Below are 27,783 nucleotides of genomic sequence, written 5' to 3'. Positions count from 1 at the left end.
TACTTACTTCTTTGCTATTTCCTAGCTACTTTAAGTAGTTTATCTGTCCAGTGACTTTTCCATGAACTGAAAATAATTCCCCACATTCTCCTTACTTTCCCCTTTTAAAGATAAGTTTTACATCATTCTCTTTTAGTCTGCTGGTACCTCATCCATTCTGCAAGAATTCTCACAGAAACCCACTAACAGATCTAAGTTTTTCAGACAGGTATATAACACAAAATGAAGTTCATTAAATCAATTTTAAGATACCTAACCTATATAACCTGTTCTTTCCTTATCTACAATTGAGGTTCTCACCCTAGGATTAGCTGGGCACGTCACATGCTCACCAATGACCTTTTCAGTAAACACGTGTGATAGAAAGTCATTGTACGGTTTTTGCCTTCTCTGCACCTACTGTGAGCAGCTTTTCCTTTCCTGCAGTACCTCTCTTAGTTGCCAAAGATTTCATTGTTCTTCTTCTCCCTATTAATGTACTAATATAATTATTTTATATTAAATCTTCATTTCTCTTGCTAGTTGCATCTCACTGAGTGCTTTGGCACTTCTGACTTGTCTCTACATGCATGTGTTATTCTACCATGCTTCATAAATAGAGAAATTCTCCTCATTATGTCTAAGGCGAAAGAAAAGATGACAATTTAGTCAAGCTGGTCTTTTACAGTTTCTTTTCTTCACATTGGTGAAGCTTGCACTATGGCCTTTAGTAGTGTTTTGTTGAAGAACTGTCCTGGCTTCAGCTGATAGAGTTAATTTTCACAAGAAGCTGGGAGGGGACACAGCCAGGACAGCTGACCAAACTGGTCAAGGGGATATTCCATACACCACACGACCTCACGCTCAGTACACAGACTGGGGGAGCCGGTCGGAGAAGGAGGAGGCATCGCAGCTTGGGAACAGGCTGAGCATCGGGTTCCGGGTGGTGAGCAATTGCATCATGCCTCACTCGCTTTACATATTCTTTCATTAGTATTACTGTTATTAATATTATTCTCCTTGTGTTGTCCTATTAAACTGTCCTTGTCTCAACCCATGAGTTTTTACCTTTTTCTTCCAGTTCTCCTCCCCATCCCACCGGGGGTGGTGCTTAGTTGCCAGCTGGGCCTAAACAGCAACAAGAACCCACAGATTTCTCTTTAACTTGCACCCTAAAGAGTTTTTAAAATAAATTCTCTGAATTTATTGACATCTACCTTCTTGAGACTTTTTTTCCTGGGCAGTCTGTCACTGTAATTTCTTTCCCAACAAGTGCTGTGGTAACTAAAATCTCCCATTACTATCAAGTCCAATGACTTTGGATACATACCAAGAACAACCATGTTCTTTTCTGCTTTCCTGGACACCAACAGATGTTTAACAGCTCTAACTAATCCTATTTTCGAGATCTGAACTCAAAGCAACCATTATATATTTGAAATACAAGCCAACATTTCCTCCCTTCTTCCCTTCTTCCTGAAGAAGTTATGTCCTCTGTATGACTGGACTACTGGCGTAATATATATGATAAATTCTCTACAATGCCAATTTTGTCATAATCTTCAATTAATTCTTGTCTATTCCTCATTAATTCTTCTGTTAATTCTTCTCTACTCCTCTTTCTTCTACCATTAGCATACAAACAGTTAAGATACCTGGCAAACTGACCCATGACTCTTTGTCTAGTCACTTCTTTAATTCTGTTTTAAATAATCCTGTCTTTCTCAGAGGTTAGACCTACGTCCAATTTGCATTATTTAAGATGAAGATTTTTGTCCTTGCCACATGGTTCTTAACTTAAAGTTCTCTTCTCTCAGAATAGAAGCCATGTAGTTATATTTAGGGTGTATCTGACTGATGCTTGACTTGGACGTGAGAGGAGAGAAAATAATGTCTCTTGAATCTTCAACCTCTTTATCCACTGCCACAGAGCCTTATAAGAGCTTTTGATTTGCTTAGGATCATTCTTGGCAGTATCATTAGTATTCTTTATCACACACCAGTGATCGGTAGAATCCTTTGCAACCTGGCAAATTTGGAATCTTGTGAAGAAACACACCAGCTAAGTGGTGCAGAAGTCTCCACATCACCTTGAGCAGAAGGTCACTGGCCAGCACCATCTTTTATTTCCTCTTGGTAACAGAGGTTTTGTACTCTGTGGGCTAGTGTGGAGGGGGGTGGTGGTGGTGGTGTTGTTTTGGCTTTTTTTTTGTTTGATTTGGGGTTTTTGTGGGTTTTTTTTGTTGTTGTTGGGGTTTTTTGGTGGTTTGTTTGTTTTTTTTTTTTTATCATTGAGATTAGTTCTTACTTGCTCCCTGGTCAGCACTCCTGCTTTGGATTTCAGCAATAAGCTATTCAGATGTTGAATGCTACATGCCCTCAGAGAACATTGGCAGCCATCTTCCTCTCTGTAGTTTCAAGTTTACTCCTCCAGTACCTGTACTGCTACCAAACTCAAAGCTCTGCTTTAATTTTTTTGTTTCTGAATGTATGCTGCGGATGAAGTCCTCACAACCATACTCAGCCGGTGTTGATTCTCTCCTTTCACTGCTCCTCTAATTGCTTTTTAAGAGATTCCCCTGGAGATCTAAAAGAAGTCTTTCCAGATTTCACCAGTAGGAAAATATAGGCCAAAGTTCCTGTAAATCCATTCAAGGATTTCATCACAAGATGTCATCATTGTCTAATTTTAAATATAGCTATTGAATTATCAGCATATGATATATTTCCTCTCAAATATTTTTCACTGAGCATGAGATACTATGTAGTATAAAAAGCTCTTCATGCCTGGTAGATTAAGAATATTCATGCTTGAATTTAAAATATTTTTGTTTTTACTAACAGTTCATAAAAACACAGAAGTATTATATGAAGTACAAGACTAAGTAAATACTGAAATGAAGGATTCCATATCAAGCTACATTTGGTCTTCAGTATTAGCAGAAATTTGACTGTTTGCTAAAAAGTTATTAGGCAAGAAAAGTGAAGTTTCCTGAATATACTGCTCAATAATCTAGATTTTTTCAGTTCAACCCTAAGAGAAGTCTCTTTGACTTGTACACTCTGAACATTAAATACATTATTTTTAATCTGTACTGGATAATCTTTTTTACACATATATTCAATTAAAACTAACAAAACTCATATTTATATATAAACTGACAAAGTATTTCAAAATGATATTACTTGATACCATACTACTTAATTTTTATTCCTAAGCAAAAGCCAGATCTTTACATTTGGCTGTGTTATGCTTGGCACAGAGCCAGGAAGGGGAAGAGAGAATGTGAACGAGAAGTTCTGGGATGGAATTTAGGTCCTCAGTACTCCAACGCTTGGACAGATAAAACCCTAAGTAAAACACATAGAGAGGGGATACGCGAGGCACCTCTGAGGAACGCCGAGGCACCTGAGACGCTTCTTGCCAATAAACTATAGGAGCTTAAATAGAAGAAGCACACACACAAAAAGTTGATTTGCTGCAGAAAACTTCAAGGCAACCCCTTCACTGGGGCCAAAGACCTATCAAAAAATCTCTTAGGTTGTATTATCAGTAGAGAAAAACTTGTGTATTGCCTTGTGGTAGTTAATAAGTGGTAATTAACACAAGCTAAAATCTTAACCTGTTGTTAAGTATATAAATATCACTGCAACAAGTCTCCACTTGATTGGTTACTCCAGTCTAATGGTGAGAAATAAAGTCTCCTTATTTTCTGCTTGATAACGCTATTATTTTGTTAATAAAACAATAAGAATATACTTGAAATATAACATGTTTGGTCTAATGCATTTAATGCATTTGATATTGTAATAGTTCCCTTTGCTGCCTGATCTGTGACTGAACCTGGAAAAGGCATAAAGGAATGAAAAGTGGAAAACATACATGTGAACCTGCATATACACCAGCTCTATAGCAGAAAGAAACGTCTTTAGTCCAGTCTGTATGTACAGCAAAACTGACTTAATTTAAAGAAAAGTAGTTGTATTTTGATTAACAGTACAGAGCTTGATTTCTTCATTAAGAGCAAAATCAGATTATCGTTCTAAACTAGCTAAAGACCATTAAGAATTGACATAAAAGTGTTGGTTTGCAGGAAGCTGCACAACGAATAGAAAAAAAGTTGGGACTCAGAGTCCCCTCTGGGAAAAGAAGAAGTGAAGAAAAGAGTGGATCTCCTGCCAACTGAAAGAGCTGAAGAACCAAATGCCACATTTGAATGCCAAGAAAAATAATGCATGCAGAAGCCACAAAATGGCTGATGACAAGAGTTTGAGATATTTTCTGATCTTAAAAGAAAAAAGTAGAAAAAGCAAAGCAGTGATCAGTCACAGGAAGGGAAAGAGTAGTGCTTATACATCACTAAGTTATGCAAATTTGCACATGGACACTTGCTTTTGTCTCCTTTTCATAGCTCTTACTGGCTGTGCGCCTTAATGGATGCCTTATGTTGCATTTGGTGCCTGTGTACTACTGCGGTGGGTTGGCTCTGCCTGGATTCAGGTGCCCACCGAAGCTGCTCTATCGCTCCCCCCTCAGCTGGACAGGGGAGAGAAAATATAATGAAAGGCCCATGAGTCGAGATAAGGACAGGGAGAGATCACTCACCAGTTACTGTCACGGGCAAAACAGACTTGACCTGGGCAAATTAGTTTAATTTACTACCAATTAAATCAGAGTAGAAGAAGGAGAAATAAACCCAAACCTTAAAACACCTTCCCCCCACCCCTCCCTCCTTCCCCGGCTTAACATCACTCCTGAATTCTCGTGAGTCCTTCCCATGGGCTGCAGTTCTTCCCAAGCTGCTCCCGTGTGAGTCCTTCCCACGGGCTGCAGTCCTTCAGGCACAGCCTGCTCCAGCGCGGGTCCCCCACGGGGTCACAAGTCCTGCCAGAAAACCTGCTCCAGCGTGGGCTCCTCTCTCCACGGGGCCACAGGGCATCTGCTCCCCCGTGGACCTCCCTGGGCTGCAGGGGGACAGCCTGCCTCACCGTGGTCTTCCCCGCGGGCTGCAGGGGAATCTCTGCTCTGGCACCTGGAGCATCTCCTCCCCTCCTTCTTCACTGACCTGGGGGGCTGCAGAATGTTCTCATTCTTCTCTCCTGGCTGCAGTTTCTGTTCCACAGCAGCTATTCCCCCTTCTTAACCATGCTCTCCAGAAGCACTACCACCACCGCTGATGGGCTTGGCCTTGGTCAGCGGCGGGTCCGACTTGTAGCCAGCTGGCATTGGCTCTATCAGACACAGGGGAATCTTCTAGCAGCTTCTCACAGAAGCCACCCCTGTGCCCCTCCCGATACCAAAACCTTGCCATGCAAACCCAATACATTCCACTCCTCCCCTCTGTGAATCACATATTTAAGAATTGTCATTAAAATCCACATTCGTCACACAATCTTCACAAACTTCACTCACATCACCAGAAAAAAAGATTCCCACACCAAAATCAAAATGTCATTCCAGCACCGAATGAAAGTGGACAGTTTACACACAATCCACCCCTCGTCCCTTCACCACAATTACAACAATCGAAATTCCCCACAATCATCCCAATCTCTAACATTGTTCAGTCCATGTTTTGCCTGTTACCTCTCCCAATTACTCTCCTTATCTCAAATTCCTGGAGCCCTCCATTGGGCACCAAAAAGGACTCTGGGGGGTTGACCCTGGCTGGACAGCAGATGCCCACCAAGCCGCTCTATCACTCCCTTCCTCAGCAGGATGGGGAGCGGAGAAAATGAGATGGGGGAAAAAGAAACCCCCTCGTGGGTCAAGATAAAGGCAGTTTAATAAAGCAAAAGCAAAGGCCACGTGTGGAACCAAAGGAAAACAAAATATTTACTCTCTACTTCCCATCAGCAGGTGATGTGCAGCCACTTCCCGGGAAGTAGGGCTCCAGTGTACACAGTGGTTGCTCCAGGAGACAAATGTCATAATAACAAATGCCCCCCCCCCCCCCCTCCTTTCCCTTAGCTTTTATTGCTGAGCAGATGTCCTATGGTCTGGATTATCCCTTTGGTCAGCTTGGGTCAGCTGTCCCGGCTGTGTCCCCTCCCAAAATCTTGCCCACCCCCAGCCTGCTGGTGAGGGGGAATGTTGGAGAGGCAGCCTTGATGCTGCGCGAGTAGCCAAAACGCTGGTGTGTTACCAACACCTTTCTAGCTACCACTACAGAGCACGGCACTAGGAGGGCTGCTGTGGGGAAAATTAACTCCATCTCAGCCAGACCCAGTACAACTACCATGACAAAAAATAGGAAGCAGCAAATCCTGAATTACTTACAATATCTTCAGAGATTATTAACTATCTCCTAACCTAGAGCTTCTCTATGAGTAATTCTCCTTTTCAACACTGCAAGTTTCAGAAAGAAAAAAAGTAGCCTGCCAGGACAACATGCCTAGCACTTTCCATAATATTGCCCCTTACTCCTATAGAAAAAAATAATCGGAATCTGCTTTTTTGATCTGCAATTATATTTGTATTCACAGCAGTTATTTTCTCTTTTTCCTAGATTCTCTTCTCACTGTCCAGCTACTGTTAAAATAGCTGTGTCAACTCTAATTGGTAAGACACAGTTTTGTCCTGTACAGGTACAATGCTCTGTGAAATGGACGGTTGTTAAAATACTTTTCTTTTTAAATTTTAAGCGATAAGGTACATAGTCTCCTGCCCAATACATAAACCCAAGTAACTGCATGCAATTGCTAGCAGGGATGTATCAGTGCAGGTGAGTTGACATAGCTTTGCCCCAAGACCAAATTATTTGGACATACAACTCAGTTTTCCTTCCACGTGTTAGGAAGAAGACATAGCAAAATACTTCCAAAATTCTTACTAGCACAGTTGCACAGGTTTATGCTGACAAACCAAGAGGCTAGTCATGACTTAGAGTTCTTAGAATTCACCATGGTAGGGGAGGTTTGCAAATTTTCCCATCATTGCTAACACCAGTCACTGGCTGTCAGCAACATTTTCAGCCTTGTGCCAAATATTTGCTCAAAGCAGCATTAGATAATATAATGCTTTAAAAGGTGTCAGTAGCTATTGAATATACTCAGGGTCCCATCATTCCAAACAAAAACTCAGCTAAAAAAGATTGAAAAATATCCCCCTAGTAGAAAGGCTTCAGTACAAAGACATTAATGGAATATTTTTTCTGGTAAGATTTCAAAACAACATTAATGACTCCAATATGCTATTTAAAGTAACAGCTCCAGGATACTGGGCCTAATGCATCTCTAACAGTAAACAACATTGATTCTGTTCATGGTTATTCAAATACCTACAAATTATTTCAACACAGTGGGTTAGTTAGAAATATCTTATCCACAGTTTCCCTATAGACATTTAAGTCAAAATTAAACAATAGTTGTTTTTCCTTACTTGTAGTGTGATCATTCATCTCCCCCAGTCCAGTATTAATTCCAGCATCTATTGAACTCATGATTTTATCAATCTACAAAAGAGAGAACAGTGAAAACAATTGATGGGCCCCATCTTTGTTTATTTTAGTTTTGCATGCATAAATTTATGGCATTATTACTCTCATTAGGAAAACAACAATCAAAACTGCAAAGTGCAGAAATCAAAAGGTAGACAATTAATTTCTCCACTGATTTTTATTTTGCAACATTTCTATGCTAATAAAAGCTAAAGCTTGAGACTAGTATTTCTTTTTCTACAGTACAGTTCCTTTCATACTGACAACTCTGGTCATCTAGGTATAACCACTAGAGGTCCATTTAAGCTATGTCAACACTATTATACCTATTTTATTTGCCATAAGAACAGGACAAAACAAAAAGTGAATCAAAAGGCTGGTGTTGTCTAAGGATGCAAACACAGAAAACCAGGTTTTACTGAGCTTAATATTAGGACTATTAGGAAAACTGTCTCCTTTTTAAAAACTATGTATTAGTCACTGGTGACAGAAGAAAATCTGGGAATTACGTCAGCATCTGCAGATTTAAAATTCATAACTTTTTTTTTTAAATAAACTACATTTTTCTTACTCTTAAGATCAAACCTTGATGTCCCCCTAAAAAGGCAAACTTGGACCTGACTGGTATCAATATTTCATAACAATATATCCAAGTTATTGAGATTAAAACCTGATCTTAAGCATCTTTCCACTGAGAAAGTAACTCCTTTACAACAACAACTACCTTAGGATGCCCTATCAAACCCAACATTTAGATAAGCTGGAAACCATTTCCTACAAAAATAACCAATCACACAAACAAGCTCTGGGCTCTTTCTGAAATAAAGTAGCACTCTGGTGATATATACATTTCCCCATAGCAGTTGTTTTAAAGGGAAATTCTTGCTTCTCTGTAATAGCAGTAAAGATCTAAACATTTCCCACTCTTAATTTACCTCAGTAAGATGGGAACTTTTGTGTCTATGAAGAATCATTTACGTTCTTGAAATTTAGCAGAGGAGAAAAAAAAATTAAAAATAAGGTGTCTAAAAATTATTTTAAATCTAGTTCTAAAACTAAAATAAAGTCTCTTGTATGAGCAAGCAAGTGTACTACAAACTCAGTGTGGACATTTCTTTTAATAGTCCCAAATACATTGTAGCTATAAGTGCATTCCCACTTCACACACTAGTCAGGTATATGCCGAGCATTCTGTACACAGGCTACATACCAGTTAGAGAATATATGTTAGATAGGGAGGGTTTGTAGAATGCATAATCAACCTACAAATCTTAGACTCTCCATTCCTGCCCTTTTATCTCTTGCTGGCAGGCATCGCCATAGTGGGAAATAATTAGCAAATATGTAAATAATGGGCATAGCTACTACAATTTTACCAATTTTATTAGTGTCAGTAGCTAGGGCTTTAGTAGAAGATAATTTCAATGTCACAACAAATTGTAGAATTACTTCTGGTTAACTTCATTCACTATGGAAACAATAGACTTCATTAAGTGTGCAGCATTTTGAACAGAAATGCATGGCATTTTGTGCCAGCTGTCAAACTACCATGCATTACACTATGACATATTCTCTGAGGATTTGCAGTGTGGAAGATTCACTTTTTATTTTATGTCTGAAACTGAAAACAATAACAGCATTTTTCACAACACCATATGTTCGCTTGTACTTAAAAATGAACAAAACTTACTTCTTCCCATTCTGATGTAAAGGAAGGTGTTCTCTCTGAATTCCCTTTGGAGCACTGTTGGTTTGGTGTGGGTTCACTCCAGTTGCTTCTTGCTTTTTTGTCATTTGGTGGATGGGTGATAAGATTAGAATCAGATTTCGAAACATTTTTGCACAAGTGCATTTCAAGCAACGTCTTTGGTAATGACCGTATTCTCCCAAGCGTGCAGGCTCGCTCCACAAATCCCCCAGCGGTAATAACCCACTGTTCACTTATCCTTGCCGATGTGCCAACCAGCGTATGATTTTCGACTGGTTTAGTTTTAGTATGAAATATGGTTCTGTTTACAACTGGTGGTTTTTTTTTCTTAACAGGAGGATCAGCGTTGCTTTCTTTCCGTAGCTGTATCTGCTGTGCTGTGCCCTTGCTCAAAACGCTTTTCTCCAGCGGACCACCGCACCGGTTCGCTTTGCTGTACAGCTGGAGTGGATTTTCAGGTGGGTCACACACAGGTGATGATCCATGAAGTAAACCTGCAAACTGTTCAGCGGGGTGTCCTTCAGGAAGCTCACTTTCGGTGGACGTTTCTCCCTGGCAAAGACACTCTGAAATGAGAGAGTACCTTGTAAAAAACCAGGGCGATAAAATACCACAAACAGCAAAACCCTTACTCTCCGCAAAATGACTTTGGTATGCTGCTTGGTTCTTTCTTCTGTACAGAAACAAAAGACACTTATGCCATGAATTGATTTATTAGTCTCTTAAAAAACAATTCTGTCCCTAAACTTGACTATTTTATCCTGACTGGTTGAAAAACAGCCGAAAACACTCAGTGCTACACATAAATTCCAGGAAAAAACAAATCTATAAAATAAAATAGGTCATTGCTATTCCATCAACTTGATGGTGTCTCTTAATTTGTTATTGAGTTGAAATGTGTACAAATTACACAGTTTACTATGATGAATTAGCTAGTTAGTTTGTAGGTAGTAAAACACATGAAGAACCAGTATTGCCAGGAGTATTGTTAGTAACTTTTCTTTTTATAGTCATTATAATAATAGTGAATTTACACTATGATGCTTTTTTACTGACAGTCTCTAAAGACTAGATCTGAGTATTGTTTTTATTTCTGGGAACTTTTGAGAATAGATTCAGAGTAACCACTGAAAAAAATGAATAGGAAATCAAGACTTTTTGAAACAAGTTTTATATGCAATTTAACACACACACACAAAACGAATCTACAGAAAAAAATGCACTTTTTGGCACAGTTCAGAGTGGATTATTAAAAATTTATAGCTCTTTTTATGTCTGTGGCTGTAAGGACTAGGAGGAAAAAAAAAAAAAGATACTTTTTCTACCTGTGCTGCCTCATTTAAAGTGGTGGTGTATGTAGCAGAACTCTATCCACACAGCATTAAGTTAGCATATTCTACTCAGAATAACTGTTTCCACTAACAGTCACATCTCTATAACTACTTCATTAAAGATAATTACATTCATCTCATTCCTGCTAGAAATTGTATGTTCATATGCAGACTCTAACTGTAGGACTGTACATACAGCACTAGCTACCAGAAGGAATCAAACATAGCATCGCGTCATAATTTGCAAAGAAACCAAGCAGTTTCCTCCTATTTGCTAAAATATCTGCTTGTAAAAAACCCCACAAATCTCAAAATATCACTTCTAAAAGGAGGCAGTATTTGATAATATGAATGATAGAAGAAGGATTTTGGTGTGTACTTCAAAACATCATCAGCTTTTTTACTAGTCAGCAGCTTAAAAATGTAAAATTACATGTTTTTCTTATTTGTTAAAGTATCACGATAAAATTCTAATCAAGATTAGGAGTGCAACCTAGAAAATCTACTTTTCTTCTTTGGGAAACAACTGACTAGAATATACACTTAAGACATTTTGCAACTAAAAAGATGTGGGGTGTTATGGCAAAAGGTTGAATGTGGGATGTGACAGAGCTTAAGGAATCAATAACACCAGAAAAGTGCATTTGGGGGAAAAAAGCCGGGGAAGAGGAGGACACAGGACATTCTCACTTTCTTTGATTTCTGAAAGCTGCTGAATTAACTGTATGTCTGCAAATTTGAAGGTGAATTTAAAATGAAAAATAAATGATGCAAACAATGATTGACTCTGGTGTTTTTCTCTTGCATGAAAAACTCAGTAGCTGGGATTCCACACCAGATTAGGACATCTCATTTTACATATCTAAGAAGTATGTAAACTCCCACCATAGTCAGAGGTCAGACTGATAAAGTCAGTGGATCCCAGTCACTGGATGTTGTGGCTGGTCAGGTGAATCACTCCCTGCACTCCGCTGGCTGTATTGACTAGACTGCCAATGACTGCAAGGGGAGACAGCATCCAGTTTGTGTTCAGATACCTACATTTAGATGTCTTAATCACGAACTGAATCCTATTCTGCTGTTCCAGAGATGTGTTTTAGAGCTATCTATTGAACTCATTTAAGAGAGAAATGTTTTTGTCAGGACAAAGTAAGAAAGAAGAATAAATCAGGAAAAAGAAAAGCTTAGACACCTGGATTGCAAGGATTTCACTAATATCTACTTTATCTTCACTAATGTCTTTGCTACATCTACACTACTAAATAAAACCAGCCAACAACTGTTGGGATCTAAGGGAATTACTAGGCTCACATCCTTTAAGCTAAACTCTCCTGCTTCTCAAGACAGAGCTGGCCCATCCAAACAATTCCCGGGAACGGTCTCTGGCCTCAGCTAAAACTTGTGCTGTGTCTGGGTGCTGCCTGGGTGGGTACCATTCAGTACTGGCCAGACCTTGCCAAAACCCACACACCCGTTTAACAGTACAGACTGCCAAGCACCAGTGTTGTCTCATGCCCTGATTTGTTCAGTTTACTACTGTAAACAAAAGACGTTGTTTCTGAGAACCCCCATTCCTCTGTGGTCACTAAATAGTTGTAGTGACCACTAGAAAGTGTGTGTGTGTGTGTGTCTCACTTTCTCGCAGCAATGCAGTGACAACATATCGAAACATTACTTTTGATTATTGTTAGTTGAAGTGGCAGCAGTTTGCAATGTATTCAGAGACTCCAAGTATATTGTATGAACATTTTCAGCTTGATCTTTCAGTACAGTTATTGTATTGTGCATATATAAGTATATATATTCTACTGTGGGTGTAACTGTCTTCTTTAAAATACCTACACAAACACTTTAAGGAAGCCAGGAAAGATGAAAACAAAGGTTGCCTGTGCAACCTTTGGTCTTCTTATGTGTTAGCAGCACTGTATTTCACTTTTTATATGATCATCTACTATTTTTAAAAAAAACACTGCCTGTTTCACTTAGTGTTCAGAATAAAGTTTGCTTAGTGAAAGAGAAGCTCTTCAACATTTTGTATTCTCCTTGTTCAGAAAAAGTGGTCCTATTACCTATTTACTGCACAGCATTCAAATTCTTCTTTGAATATCAAGTTATTCAGCAGCTCCTCAGATTTTTTATGATGCCCATTATCTAAGGGGTTCACAAATATGAACACACATATCTAGGGTGAGGCTGTAATGTGATAACATCCTAATTTGATAAATGGGAGATAAGGCACAAGTAGATAATGCTGAAAATGTCCAAAAATTTGGGGCATCCAATTTGAAATTCTTTAAGATTTGCTTTGTTCAGAGTACTTAATATTGTATAACACAGAATATTTTCAAAGCACATTTGTTATTGACTTCAGTAGTTCTATAGGTCAGACCTCTAACGTCTCAAATTCAGCACTCGAAAAAACATGGAACTCTGTTAATGACTACTTGGATAAAGATTGGTCTGTCTTGATCAGCACAACAAAAGCTCTGGCAGAGATAGAGCATTGTCTGTGCGGTTTTCAGCTGCCTCAGCTGTCAGCTCTTTTCTTTGATACCTTTTCCTTTAACCAAGATCTTTGTTAATTATATGACAAAGGAAGCACAGAACTCATAGCTATGCCTTCTTCACCCCATGATTTTGAGCAACGAGAACCACATGTATATTGGGCAATGAAGAAGACTGGGGTTGTCAGGAAAGAAAAAGTATGTGGTCGTGATAAAGGTTAAGAAGCAAGCACCACTGCAAGCAGCAAGAAGCAAGTGCATGCTGCACTGCAGCCCTACAACAGGTTATCCAGAGAGGTGGCATCTCCATCCTTGGAGGTTTTAAGACCTGGCTAGGAAAAGTCAGGTCTGCTCTGCTAATGACAGTCCTGCTCCAAACAGGAATATGGACTAGATGACCTCCAGACCTCTCTTCCAAACACCACTTCCATGATCCAATTATAATTCTGAATTTTTTGACTTTTGAATTGATAACTGTTAAGTCTAATGCTCTTTTAATACAGATTTGTATTATTATTCCAGTTTCCTAATGCAGTTAATGCTTAATACTTTTACGTTCAGATAATAATGAGTACAGAGACGGACTATACCACTGCTCTGAACAGTATAGTAGCCTACCACTCACTGTATTGTTCTAAAGAAATCACAGAAGGAAAAAAATAATCCATGCAATAGATAGTCATAAAATAATTTGCCAGAGTTTGCTTTTCTTTCTTATTCCAAGTCAGTATTGTTGACCTAAGACCTGAAGCATAAGATATTACATAACCTCTTCAAACTGCACCATATCTAAAACTGCAACTACATGTCTTCATTGCTCAGGTGAACATCCAAGATCTCAGTCTCAAGAACTTAAAGTATGAAAAACTCTAAACAGGATAATATAATACTTCTTCTGTATCCTTGCTAAAATAGGCAACTTTACTTAAAAAAAAAGAAAAGAAAAAAAAAAATCCTTCCTTAGCTTTTAATAATTACCCATACCTGAGATTGGTGTCTTTTTATTGTTGCATATTTCTGCTATAAATTTTAAGACAACTGATACTGAAATCAATATTTCTTCTGAGGCTTATTAGTGATGCACAAAATGTGATATTTTATGTATTATTTTCTGTCTGGTTTTAAACATATCAAAATTATTCTTCTTTGAATACTGCTGTGCATTGAAAAAAATCCTTTCATTAAGTTGTCTATACTGATAATCAATGTCCTGTGTTGTCAGAATTAATCTAAAATCTACTGATATATCTGAGAAATTCAGGCTCTCCATTCCTATTGCATCCTATCCCCTAACTTTATCATATGCTTTTGAACCTTTTCATTAGATGCTTTATTTTTGTTTCAACCAACTTAACTGGCACTAAGAAAAGATATGATATGCAATTACACTACATAGGTCTATGCTCAGTGAACAGTAAGTTAATGATACCAGTTCTGCTTTCTCATGGGCTTTTGAGTAAGTCTGAGAACAAACTGTAACAAAGAGCATGGGGATAGCAGGGAGAGCGAATAGGTGGAGAAGTTCAAGCTCTTGGATTGAATCCCAATGGAGAGAAGTTTTCTGTTTAAGATAAAGTATTTTTTCTTCTTTTTGCAAGAACATTAATTTTTGTAATCTTAAGAAAAAGTCAACAGAAAGAGATCTTGCTTCCTCACCAGATACTGCTTGTCTTACCACCTTAAGTTTTCACTTGTAAATAGTATTCTAAATACCAGAACATAAACAGATGACATTTTTACAGATCTTTAGTATTATTACAAGTACATGTAGAGCTTACCCATCTGAGTGGATCACTCCTGAAAATCACCGTGATACTGTCAGATCTGTGTTGCATGGAAAACATTTACATTTGGAACTACAAATAAATTCAATTCTGCCATAATCTCGAAGCCACAGATACATATTGCTATTATCACCAGTTTATATACAAGCAAACTGGCATTTAGGCAGTGGGTTGCAATTCAATCAGCTATTTATTTACACACTGGTGCACCCCAGCACCTTTGCTTGTGGTACATATATAGAACTCTGTGGAATACAATTTCTCACTTTCAGTATTTGAGAGTTATAATTTACAGATGCTTCATTAAACTCACATATCTATTTTCTGAATCTGATTCCAAGACTGCAGAGCACATGAAGAAAACCAGGAGCATACTAAATACTGTGAATTTTGCATTCATGTAAAGTTGGAAATCAGCTTATTCACATTTGTATCTCAAGAGATTCCATGTTCAAAACTAAAGCACATTCAGGAGAATAACAGTTGTTAATAATAGTAATGAAAAGAGCTGTAATAGATAAATTATAATGACAGAGTTACATCTTTAACAGGCATTGCTGTTGCCATGGCACAACTTTCTAATGTAAAATAAAAAATCCACTAGAAATTTGTTCTATAGCTATGGTAACAACTGTATCGTGACACCTGCACTATTAATCTATTCAAGTTCTGTTATCACTTGATCCAGAAAGATGTTTTTAGCAGCACACTCTGCACATGTGTAACATCTTCCCCAAAATGTATTCTCAACTCCCTTTTCCACACACTCAGTTGGCTGATTAACAGTCACAGCTGAGTGATATTTGGAGAGTACCCTCTCATAGAAGGGTGCTAAGCAAAGAAATCATCTTATTTGCATGATAAAGATTGCTTTGGACACACTAGAATACCTCCAGTAGTGATGATACTGGTTGTATTCCCAAAGTGATATAAAATGGGATGATCAGCAAGAAAAGGTATAAGACAGAAAAATCATAGTGTATAAAAACTGAAGTAGCAATATTCAGGAAGGCGTTATTTCACACAGAAAACAACATGGTGCTCTGACCAAGCTCCAGCTCTTTGATGGCAGTATGTTGGCTGCGGACATCTTTGATGAGGCAGCGCAATGTTTTCTGCCTCTAGTAAATGTTATAGCAAGGTACCACGGACCTGCGTGGGAGATATAACAACACAATTACTAAGCAATTAATGAAGAATGTGCACTTCTACTGCCACCAGCAACAACAGAAAAGGAGCAACAGTGTCCAGCCAGACTGCTGTGTCTCCTTCTGCTTCCTCCTAAATCTAAAGGAGCCACCAGGAGGTGGTTTGCAAGGCTGGTGTTGGCAGTCTCCAGGCTCCGTGCCCAGGTTCCAACATTACCAGCTTCAAAAAGCCGTACAGCCCCTTGGAAATCACAGTAAAAGTCTCTGCGGATTATGCGTTTGCTCTTAGGAGCTTCACAACTCCCAACTCCATCACTTAACATCCCAGGCTGCACTTGGCTGGGTACTGAAGGATTTTACTGCCTCACTATCGCTGCCGCCTTGGTGGTTTCACTCTCCACATTCTACACATCTGTTTCACAATGACCCATCAGGATCTGCAATAGATGAGAAAGATTTTGGGGGAAAGACAGTTCTGTATGGAGCTTTCTGAACATTGCTTGCCAGCCTCTAATGAAGAAAATAAAGCTTTCAGTGAGGAAGGATATTAGTTGGTAATTACTGTTAACCCTAACCACATTGTAATATCCAAATATAGGTCTTGCCCAAAATTTCAGCAATAGCAGTGTAATCTGGTGCAAATAGAGTTAATTTTAACTTTTATAGAGATGTATGGACCCTCCTGTACATTTTCAGAAATTTGTTTTGATACTTGTAGAGTATTTGAGGGGGACATAAATGTAATTTTTATGTAGATCACATACAGGGTTAATCTTTAACTGCAAATTTCAACACAGACAAAAACATAGAGCTGCAGCTGCCACCTCCATAATGTCGTTTCCATGAGAATTTCTTTCTCTATGACTATATAAGGCATGCTTCCTAGACATCTTAATGACAGACAGCCTCCCATGAACCATCACATTTTACAGCACAAGAATCTGCCTTGTACCTATTCGTCAGAATAAGAATCCTTCAGAGAACTAACATGTTAACATGTTTATGGACTAAAAATTTCAGGCAGATAAAATAATGTTCAACATGCCTCAGGTGAAACACTGGACTAATTCAACACCCATGTTCAAGCTAAAATTCTACTAGAATATTTCAACTCTACCATGCAGCAAAAAATTTAAAAAAGCCAGTATTCCTTTGTAACACTCAAGCAATCTTTCATAAGAAATTCTGAGAAATGAATGGAAACTGATGCAAAATGTAATTTTGCAGAAAGATCACATATAATTGCATTGAGAAATTCTGTGGTAATCTCTTCTTGCAGGAGAAAGCTAGCAGTTGAGTGGGTTGTGGCTGTGCTCAGAGAGTACATGTTAATTTGACAATGTAGTACAGCAGGGAAGAGTAATATAAGAGGAAAATTTGGTGACACTTAATAACCAAAATCAGCACAAAGCAATATGAATGTGACAGATGAGCTCCTGAAACCATACCCTTTTGTTGAAGACTCTAATGAAACTTCGTTAATTGTTCCACTCCTGATATTTCACATATCAAATGCAAAGAAGGAATGACAAAGTCCTCCACCAACTGGGAACAAAACTTACTAATTGTCAAGGCAAAAGAGACTAGAAAAATAATGGATGATTTTTAGAATGCTGTTTCTAAAAGGAGATGTTGCTCAACAATTTCAACACTTCTGTTTGGAAGGAAGGATTTGTCTAAGTAACGATTCAGTTCCCCCAAGCATGAGACAAAAGCAGAAAGTATACAAAATATATGTTCTGGCATTTGCACTGATCATACATTTCTGTCTTTCCTAACCTTGGTAAAGAACATATTTCTGATCTGAGCAGTATTTTTAAGATATTTAAGATGTGATACAAAGTAGCTTGCCTCTCCTCTCCTCATTCCACATACAAGCTCAGCTATGCTCTGTTTCACCTTATAATTATGTTTGAAAGCCAGCAAGAATGGAATCAGTGCTTTCATAAGAAATAAAGTAAAATAAAGCGCGTGTCGTGTGTCGTGTCCCCCCCCAATGACCTCATTTAATTTTTGCAAAATTTCTTCTTAGGTAGTAGAAACAAAGCTGTAAGGATAGAAAGCGCATAAATATTTAAAATGTCTAGAAAATACCTATGGCTGTAGAATCACAGTCCAGATGTAGATATATGCAGTCATGGAAGATTACGTCCAGAACTGCAAAGTTTTTCAACTCTGTGGAACATTTACTGAAATTTTATATAACTACTTAGATGTAACTGTTTTGAAATTAATCACTAAAAATCAGAGTCTTTTATCAAGCTTGCAACTAGGAAAGCTCAAAAATTTCATGGAATAATCCAGATTTATGAACTGTAATATGTAACAGTTTAAAGTGATAGCATATTTAAAGAGGGACTGTATATCTAAGAGGGCAGGGATAGAGGAGAGTTGACAAAGTAGTACAGATTTCCAAAAAGCTTTGTACAGCTGTGACTGCTATTCAGACAGGCTACTATGAAGTGGACACTTGTACGAATGCAGAGAAATAATTAGGGGATCACCATCACCTAATTTTTTTATTCTTCTGCAGAAGAATCCCTTCAAAATCTTTGTAGAATGAACCAACAGTTAGAAGACTTACATTTGAAACAATTTGGTAAACTCAGCTGTCTCCCTCAAAGATCAGGGGAGCTGAGAATGGAAATGACAAAGATGGCAATTTTTTTTTCATTGGATAAATCACAATCTTTGGACCTCCTTGGACCCATCATTTTATTCCTAATCCAGTGGATCACTAGGACCTTCCTCTAGTGGCAGGTCCACAGGAGATATCCAAACAGGTCAGGAATTAGATGGTTCTTCCCATTTACGGTGTGGTTCCTGACTGGAAGGTTTGTGGGTGTAAGGTGAAAGAACGTGCTACATTTCTCTCAGCTGTTCTCACCAAAAACTTAGAAGTGTTGCTTTTTCCTTTCACATAACAACAAATTTCCAAACCTCAGTATTTTTCATAATAGAAGTATCTCCCAGACAATGATTTCAAACACTTCCTCAGTATTGGATGGCAGAGTCAAAACCTTCACATTTCTCCTTTGAGCTTTTAGGATATCTCTTTCCGTTGTTTCTGTTTTGGAAAGGGACTCACTCACAGTGAGTCAGGTGTATATTAATTTTGGTGAGAGTGGCCTGCTTCAAACTGTCCCTTCTGGAATACTTGTTTTCAGTCAATACAGAAAAAAGGTCTGAGCTCTTGGACTCAGCTTCCCCGCACACACTCCTTTCTTCCCTCTCTTACCCCCAAAGAAAACAGCAGTTATTAAAACTGACAGCGTGGCTAAGTCCATCAGTCAGACATACAAACACAGTAGGAAAGAACAGGCCTCCTGTTTTCTCACGCGCGTCGGTCTGTAACTTGGGTGCTAAGCTGTCTCTTACTTCCATAGATTAACACATTTGTACTGTGTTTAAGCCTCAACACATCTTCCTGCAGAGTATTGCTAAAACGTGGCCCCTGCCTGCCCAGCTAACAATTGCTGCCCAAACCATTGTCTTGTACCTACTAAACTTCAGGCCGGCTGCTCTTGACCATTCAAGAACTCTTCAACAAAAGTCCCCTTCTTGGTCCATTGCACGTTACATGCTTTGGCTCTCACTGTTGATTTTAAGGCAAGTTGTGGCATACAAATTCTTTCTTAATAAACCTTCAAAGTCATGAAATAATTGATTCCTGTCTTTCATGTGCTAGCAATGCTCCATTATGACTGTTTTGCTATTTTTACTTCTGCCGAGAAGTCATGTAGCAGAATTTAATTGTTCCAGTATTTCATGATTCAAAGGGATTGTAAAACAACTGTATATTTCAACTAAATTGACAGCTGTAGAAAAATTAACATTGGTATACATTATGTTGCTGAAAAAGACAATTCCTTGCATTGCCTGAAGCCCACTGTTGCTGTTACACAGGTCGGTGGAGGTTCAGGGTCAACTTGCTTTGAAATAACATTGATTCTTCCAGTGTTTTCTTTGATGAAGTTCTGCTCTAGCAAGTTGTCTAACGTACCAAACACACTCAGGAGAACTGAGTGTGCAGAAGTAGTTCATTAAGTCAATCCTAATTAACAAATAATTGCAGAAACAATATTATGATTGTTTTAATTAGCATATTCTTCATTTGGAATAAACTGGAAATCAAATGATCACAGTCTCCTGAGAAATTTACACAAGTCACTTCTTCCTCTCTTTAAAAGGGCAAATAAGCATCACTAGCAGCTCAATATATCAGGCAGCACTGTAACAGATACCAGAACAAAACCTGGCAGCTGTTTTCTTTTTTCTTTTTATTTCTTTTAAAAGCTTTTATTGTTAAAATAATGAGAAATTACAATGAAAGCATTTTAATCACTTTTCTGATTAAAAGTGGGCACACACCTTATTGCTCTCCTTTTGTAATAATAGGAAAGAAAAAAGACAGGGAGAAGGAGAGAAAAGAATAAGAGGAAAAGAAAGGAACCATCCTGAAGACCAAAGATTCCAAACCCAGAAACTTCTGATGAGATTTTCAAATTGGTCCTAAAAAGGACTTATTTTAATGTGCAAAGTGATGTTATGATTTTTTTTTTAATTAGTTTTCAAAAATCTCACGAAGATACAAGATGAAGTGCCAAGTATTTAGCCAATACTTGTGTCTTGAAAGCATTTTCATATAAGCACCTAATGTAAAGAAGCACAGTCAAAAAAAGTCGCGATGATCATGCCTGGAAATAGGTTACCTTGAAAATTATAGTAGTAGTAGCACTTCAGCTTATGTTATTTAATTATTCTGCCTATCTGCACCAACTTAAATGAACGAAGGCTGATGAGGGTGGTGGGAATAAGTGACAGGCATTAGGTATTTCCAAGGAGAATGACAGGAGTTCTTCAATGAACAAGGAGTGAACCACCAACTGAGACATGGAAACTGGCCTCCTCCTAGCCCCGATAACAGGTCATTGAGTCTTCTGATCTTTCCATCGTTAGATGGAAAACAAGGCATTAAGCTATTAAAATTTTCTCTGCGCAGAGAATAAAGGGTGAGCCAAAATTTAAAGTAATTGGGATAGCTACAGCACTCGTAAACAAAGAATGAATCTGTGGAGAGAAAAGAGGCATACAGGCTTTTTTTATTTGAAAGCAGCTTCCTTTCTTTCAGTCTTCTCTGTGGATATTTGTTATAACTGGTACAAACTTAAAAAAAAAAAGTAAGCTACAAACATCTGAGGAAATATGCCATGTATTTCCAAACCAAAATTAACTCCACAGATAGGACAATTGATCAGTGAAGTTTAAAAGTAAATTTTAAGTGAAACTTGATTTAAGTTCACCTAACCTTGCAGTCTGACTGTCAATATAAAGACTAAAAGTCTGTAATTTGCAAGTGCCATCAAAATACCTCTAATCAATCTGAACTTTAATTGGCTTTATCATGTTATAGCAGCCCAAGACATGCAGTAATCACCATTGAGAGAAGTCTGAGTCAAAGTAACTGCCTGCTTCTTAAAATTGGCATCTTCTACTTCAGTTAAACCATACTTTATACTAAAGCCAACACAGCAACGTTTTTACCACATGAAAGGCAAAGATTCAGCATAAATCAGTCATTTCCAAGGTCTGATACTTTTTGCCAGTTAAGTCGATTCATTGATAAAGACTATTAAAAAAGAAAGACCATCACACTTGTACAACTTTACTTCACAATTCTCAGGTGAAGAGTTGCGGAGCAATATGATTTTTTCCCTACATGGCTAACTCTCCAAGAATTCCTGTTGAAAAGTAAGAACCGAAAGCCTTTTTGTGGTATGAGTTCTCCTTAAGTTATCTTGACAGTTAGAGAGTCTGAGTCAGAGCAAGTAAAGATATTCCATCTTCAATGTGGGTGTGGAAGTATCGCTATCCGCCAAGATGCGAGGGGTGTACAGTGGGGAGGGGATTCTGCCCCTCTGCTCGGCTCTGGTGAGACCCCCCCCTGCAGTACTGCCTTCAGCTCTGGGGACCCCAAGGTAAGAAGGACATGGACCTGTTGGAGCAGGTCCAGAGGAGGGCCACGAAGGTGATCAGGGGGCTGGAGCACCTCTGCTCTGAGGACAGGCTGACAGAGTTGGGGTTGTTCAGCCTGGAGAAGAGAAGGCTCCGGGGAGACCTCACAGCAGCCTGCCAGTACCTAAAGGGGGCCTACAGGAAAGATAGGGACAGACTTTTTAGTAGGGCATGTTACAATAGGACAACTGGTAGTGGTTTTAAACTAAAAGAATATAGATTCAGACTAGATATAAGGAAGGAATTTTTTACAATGAGGGTGGTGGGACACTGGCCCAGGTTGCCCAGAGAGGCTGTGGATGCCCCGTCCCGGGAAACATTCAAGACCAGGTTGATGGGGCTTTGAGCAACCTGGTCTAGTGGAAGGTGTCCCTGCCCATGGCAGGGGGGTGGAACTAGATGATCCCTAAGGTCCTTTCCAACCCAAACCATTCTATAATTCTGTGAGTCTATGAATTTTAAAGATAGGCATCAGACCAAGGCTCTCAGCTGGCTAAAGTGGACTAGAGTTCAAGGCAATGCTAGCCTGTATTCTCCTGAAGCTGATACATATGGTACAATAGCTTTAAAAAGAATATACACACAGCAGTTGGTAACTCAAATTCATAAACTTAAGGTCAGAAAGTGCCATTTGTACCTGTCCTGCATTTAAGAGCATAGAATAAGGAGGTTTATCTCCCTGAACAAAATGCATATCCAATAGTAGACGCATAGGAGTTAAAAAAGAAGATGAACCTAGTTCTTAGGCATTGTACAGATCAGCTTGTGCCCCCACTCCAAGGCCACTAAATATGAAAATCAGTTTTCAGTTTTAATCACAGGATCATTCTTTCACAATTTAATGTTTACTGAAGTATTTGTAAAAGGCAAAGCCCCTATGATCGCACTTATTTCTATTTCACACTGCATTCTAAATGGAATATACAGAAAAGCTGCTTGAAGATTTTGGAGAAAAAAAAAAGAAAAAAAGACAGCACTTTAAAGAAGAGCTAAAACACCTGAGAAATGGAAAATATTCAAGAATAGTGAATTAGAAAAGGAGAGTGGGAGAACAGAAGCAGAAGCTGAGGGGAAATCTGAACTCTAATTCCAGGGAACTATTGCATGTTGCCAGAACTGCACTGCTCAGCAAGTGCTTTCAGTCTTTTTGCTACATCTGTATCTCCTGTCAGGAAGCTCGTTTGATCAAGATACTGAAAGTAGATGTCTCTGTCTTTCATTTCTGCCATGTTCCTCTCCCATATTATCATAGCTGCTGCAAATCCAAATTACTGCCCAGGTGCAAGCAGAGGTTTTCAAATACTTGACTGGACACTGCTGTTTGCTGTCTCTCTATAGATGAAGTGAATTGCATGGAGTTTTACTGCATACCTTGCCTGAGGTCAATCATGTTTAAATGCAACTTTTCTTACATAAATAACAATGACATTATTTTGGTATTACTTTTGATTTTGCTGCTCTAATTAGACCCATAGATTTGTCATAGACAATTTCTGGACTAAGTCATAATAATGTTGTCAGTATTACAGTCATGACAATCATGCGAAAACTTAGGAAAAAAACAATGACAAGTTTACAGTAGCTGAAGTACCTTTGAAAAATTATATACTGACTCAATTAAAAATAATAGAATAACCCCAAATACTTTGTAGTTATTCTATGACAGGTAGTTTTTCTTTGCTAATCATAATTACATGACAGATGTCCTTTTTGTATTAAAGCTTCATCTTTCTCAGATGTTTAGCTGTGTCAACAGTGAGTTTTCTTAACATTTTCCATATTCACTCAGCAAACCATTCAGCTATGCCACGTGGGAAGCCCAGCCATGCTGTTCTGAGTTGTAAACCAGGTTGTAAAGGCGATTGTTAAGCCAAGATAACCTTCAGCCACAAAGCAGAATTTTTTCAGTCATCAGAGTCACCTTCTCAGTCCTTATACACTTATTCCTTTGCCGTGCAATCTTACATATGGCCTATGTTTTGACTCAAAGATCACTGTATTGATGGCCTCAGCTCAAAATCTTCAGTCCCAAGTACTTTCTTCTCCTTCAGTCATTTTAAGTCTCCAGAACCACAGGAAAACAAACAAAGAAACAACATCCCAAACCCCAAGAAACAGTACAAAGCTCAAGTAGTAAAAAGCTGGAAGCCAAGCTTCCAGTACAGCTGGAAACAAATACAAAGCTCGTACCTGATCTCTGGACTAACACAAGGAGAAGTCACCACTTTGGGCCCTTGAAGAAAAATCTTCAAGAATTCCAATAATATCTGAAAAACTAAGGGCAAAGGAGGCAAAGCTCAACCAAGCAACAGTCTGAAAAGAAGATAAAAGGGGTCAAAATGAAGGAACAGAATACCAAAGGCATTTTTGACCTGCTTCATGAACCCATGCCTTTCTTGTGAGGAGGTGGCCTATGCTAGACAAAAAAAATCCCAAACACACATCCCCATTACTACATACTTATTTTTGGCATCACAAACATTGTAAATCAGAAGATTATCACACATACGCTTACAGACTCTACTTTTCCTTATGCTAACTTTACAGAGGGAACTCTAACCTAAAAATGTAAAGGTTCATCCTACATCCTCATGAGACCACAAACGCATTCATGGAGGTTACACCAAAGAATCAGAGAGGGGTGCAGGGAAAAAGGAAAATAGTTTAATCAGGTAAAGGAGTCTTTGGGTTCTATCACTCTAAAGAGTATTACAAAATCTAAGGATGAATTTTAGCTTTTTCACAATGCCTTTCAGCCTTTTGACAAAAAGGTTATTTGATGAACTATGAAATTGCGCACCCTCTCTGCTGCATTCTTCAGAAAACAGAAACACTGACAATATGCAAGTCCAATGTTTGTGACAGAGCACAAGAAAAGTTTGGAAGCGTTATGCCTGAGATTGTTATTGTTCTGCTTCCTCTACAACTTCAAAGACTGTTAATACAATTAGGCTCCCACATATTCTCAAAATAAACTGGTGAACTAGGCAGACTTCTTTCTTAATTTAATGTATAAACACTATGATTGATTTGAAAGCACCAGCCATAACTGAGTGCTAGATGTAGCTCTCAGCCTTTGCACACCCTCTACGCGACTAAATACTAACACAAGGATATCGTGTAGAGCCTTTTCTGTAGCACTCGCAAAAGTATCAAGAGCATTTAATTGACAGCTGCGATCTTAGAGACACCAACAATCATTTTTTTAGATGTAGTTCATCTTCTCTCATAGCCCACTCCAACAACACATCTGGCATAAAGGGCACCACTCTCTACAGCGGCCTCCAAGCAGTTGCTTCTAATAATCCTGTCTCCAGCTTGAAGCTTTCTATCTTCTCAAGAAAAAATTCCCTTCCTACAATTTCAGTGGGAATACTGCAAATCTGTCAGTAAGTAGATTGTAAACGTTCCTCTCATAAATCTGCCATCACGTCAAATTTCCACTATGCTAATTTAAGAGTAGTTTTCAAGGTAGCAACTGCTTTTGTTTGAGAATTTGGGAATGCAAAGGTGCTTTCTTGGAAGGTATTTTTGCACACGTGACACAGACTAGCTGAATAATAAAAATGATACAACTACATTCACCAATATGAAGCCATTTTGTGTTGGAATAAAAAGGTAGTTCCGCTGATTTTTTTTTCACAGTCGAACATTCAAAACCTACCAAATCAACACCTGAATAAAGATTTTACATGTTTAGAAAGAAACTTGATTTTTACATATGCCACTGGAGAGGACTCATTTTTTTCTTGGAAGAGAGCAATTATTTATTAGAATTTTACACACTGTCAAGAATTATGTAAATCAAGAGATTAAGATATAGGTCATTTATTTCTGAAGAAAACTTTTTGAAGTATGAAGGGAGAAAAATTGAACATAATTTAAGCTTCTAGTCTTGGTATCAAACGAAGGCTGAGTCATAAAATCACTTTGAAGACAGCTGTAATGATATAAAATGTTACTGTGTACCAGCTGTTCACTGAGAGTATTCTGTTAAGAGATGCCCCCTCCAAATATAAATTGTGGTATCCAGTGAAAAAATCTGAACTACCTGAAGTAGTAATTCCCCTTCCACTAAGGGAAAATAAGGTTTTACACAACTCCTTCTAGATACAAAAGAAGATACACAGACCTTGTTTATGAAACATAGACAATGTTTTCATTACCAAGGTCAATGGCAAATTTGCCTCTTGTCTGAAAGGCTCTCTAGATGATGGAAGAAGTGTAAGAGATGGAAACTAATTTGATGAAAATAAGAATATGTACTGAAATTCTGTAAAATGTCCCTCTGCTCTAAGTATTAATACAAGTGTACACTAGAAATAAAATCTGCAGACATATATACTTCAACACTGTGTTGTTTAATGGCTGCATATCTGCACGCCTACAGAAAATCCATAAAAATCACTCTATTGTAACTTAAAAGGAATACCTTTGTTTGCATCAAGTTCTCTCATTAATATTTAACATTGCAGCTGAATCATGGTAAGAGGAAGAAAAGAACAGGTGATATGAAAAGTCAGCAGAAGGGAATAAAACCAAAACTACTTAACGGGACACGAGATGTGACCACATTGCATTCATAACAATAACTACAGTGCACTGTACAGACAAAGATAGCTTAAAAAACCTCTACATAGTTACAGAAATCCTGCAATACCATTGCAGTGCATAGAAGAGGCTGTGAAACTGGCTCCAAATCCCAGAGCAAATTAGCCTATGCTACACTGTATTTTAATACCAGTTCTCAAGCTAGAGGGAGTTCAAAGATGGCACAAGTGCCAGTTTTGTAGAAATATTCTCTGCAATTTAATTAAAATACTGGGGCTGCCAAGAAAGACTAAGGGAGTTAGTTTTTGCCTCAATTTGCCTACCTTGCTCAGATACCTTTAAAAATACCACCCTTCATATTTTTTAATTTAAAAAACCACAAAACCCATGTTACAAATTATTAAAAGCAACCTATTTCTCTTAATGGAAGACTGCATAATGAAAGCAAATCAGAATGCGGAAGAAAACACTGTAGTCTGAAGTAAAACTGCTATATTGTGACTCAGGAGGTACTCCTGACCTTTTCAGTAGTTTACCAGGTGACTTTGGAAAATCAGTTTAGTATTAGTTTGCCTGAATTTCCTTGGCTGCGATAATACCAATCCTTCTAAAGGGCTTTAAGACCTGCTAATGAAAACAGCACTATATAAGAGCTAAGTATTATCAGCATCTTTTAAGATGCTTATCAGACTTCACCATAAATCCTGAATTTTTCAGAAGTCCTTTAAAAATGCTTATACCGTGCTTTTATACTTCTCTGCTAATATTTGCAGGAATCTTTTTTAACATGAAAGGAACTGAATATATGAGAAAACAAATTTAACTATAGAGTATACAAAGTGTCATTATATATATAGTAAACTGAAAAATTAGAAAATGTTTTATAAACCCCTTTGGCTATAATAATGATGTGTTACTTCTAGGCATATATAATACTTCAAAAGAAAATGTGAAGTTTCATGATTATGGTTTAACTCAAATGGAATGAATTTAAAAGATTTAAATGATTAAATATTATTTTGCAAGACATGACTTTTCACACAGTATGATACAACAAATTTAAATCAGAGGCAGATCGTACCTAGCATTCTTACAACTGATAAGACTAGTATGTCAGACAATCTACTGTTTTGTTCTGTTTAAGACAAACAGGCTGTATAGGGTCCTTGAAAGCCATGTTTTATTGGAATTGGAGCTAGCGTTCATTTTAAAGTTCATTTATTGTGTTTGCAGCAGACACACATAGAAAAGTATGGAGAAAAATTGTATCAGGAGTCTGCAATGTTGTCATGATTGCCAAGTTCAATTCCCCATCTTTCCTGTA

The 27,783-nt window shown here is 38.1% G+C and overlaps 1 protein-coding gene across 2 annotated transcripts in view; it reads right to left on the bottom strand.

The window, feature by feature from the left end:
• Positions 1 to 27,783, bottom strand: part of ANKS1B (ankyrin repeat and sterile alpha motif domain containing 1B) — a 422,725-nt gene that overhangs the window by 209,662 nt on the left and 185,280 nt on the right. For both annotated transcript variants that reach the window (XM_075058028.1, XM_075058030.1), the window contains exons 13-14: positions 9,109 to 9,692; positions 7,361 to 7,433 (exon numbers count right to left, since the gene is read on the bottom strand). In XM_075058028.1, coding sequence (XP_074914129.1) covers positions 7,361 to 7,433; positions 9,109 to 9,692 — 657 coding nt within the window. The remainder of the gene's footprint in view (positions 1 to 7,360; positions 7,434 to 9,108; positions 9,693 to 27,783) is intronic.

Source organism: Buteo buteo, chromosome 26 (assembly GCF_964188355.1).
Source record: "Buteo buteo chromosome 26, bButBut1.hap1.1, whole genome shotgun sequence".
In the NCBI taxonomy this organism is placed as follows: Eukaryota; Metazoa; Chordata; class Aves; order Accipitriformes; family Accipitridae; genus Buteo; species Buteo buteo.
The sequence above is the reverse complement of the archived record's forward strand: the minus strand, read 5'-3'. Positions and strand labels throughout refer to the sequence as shown.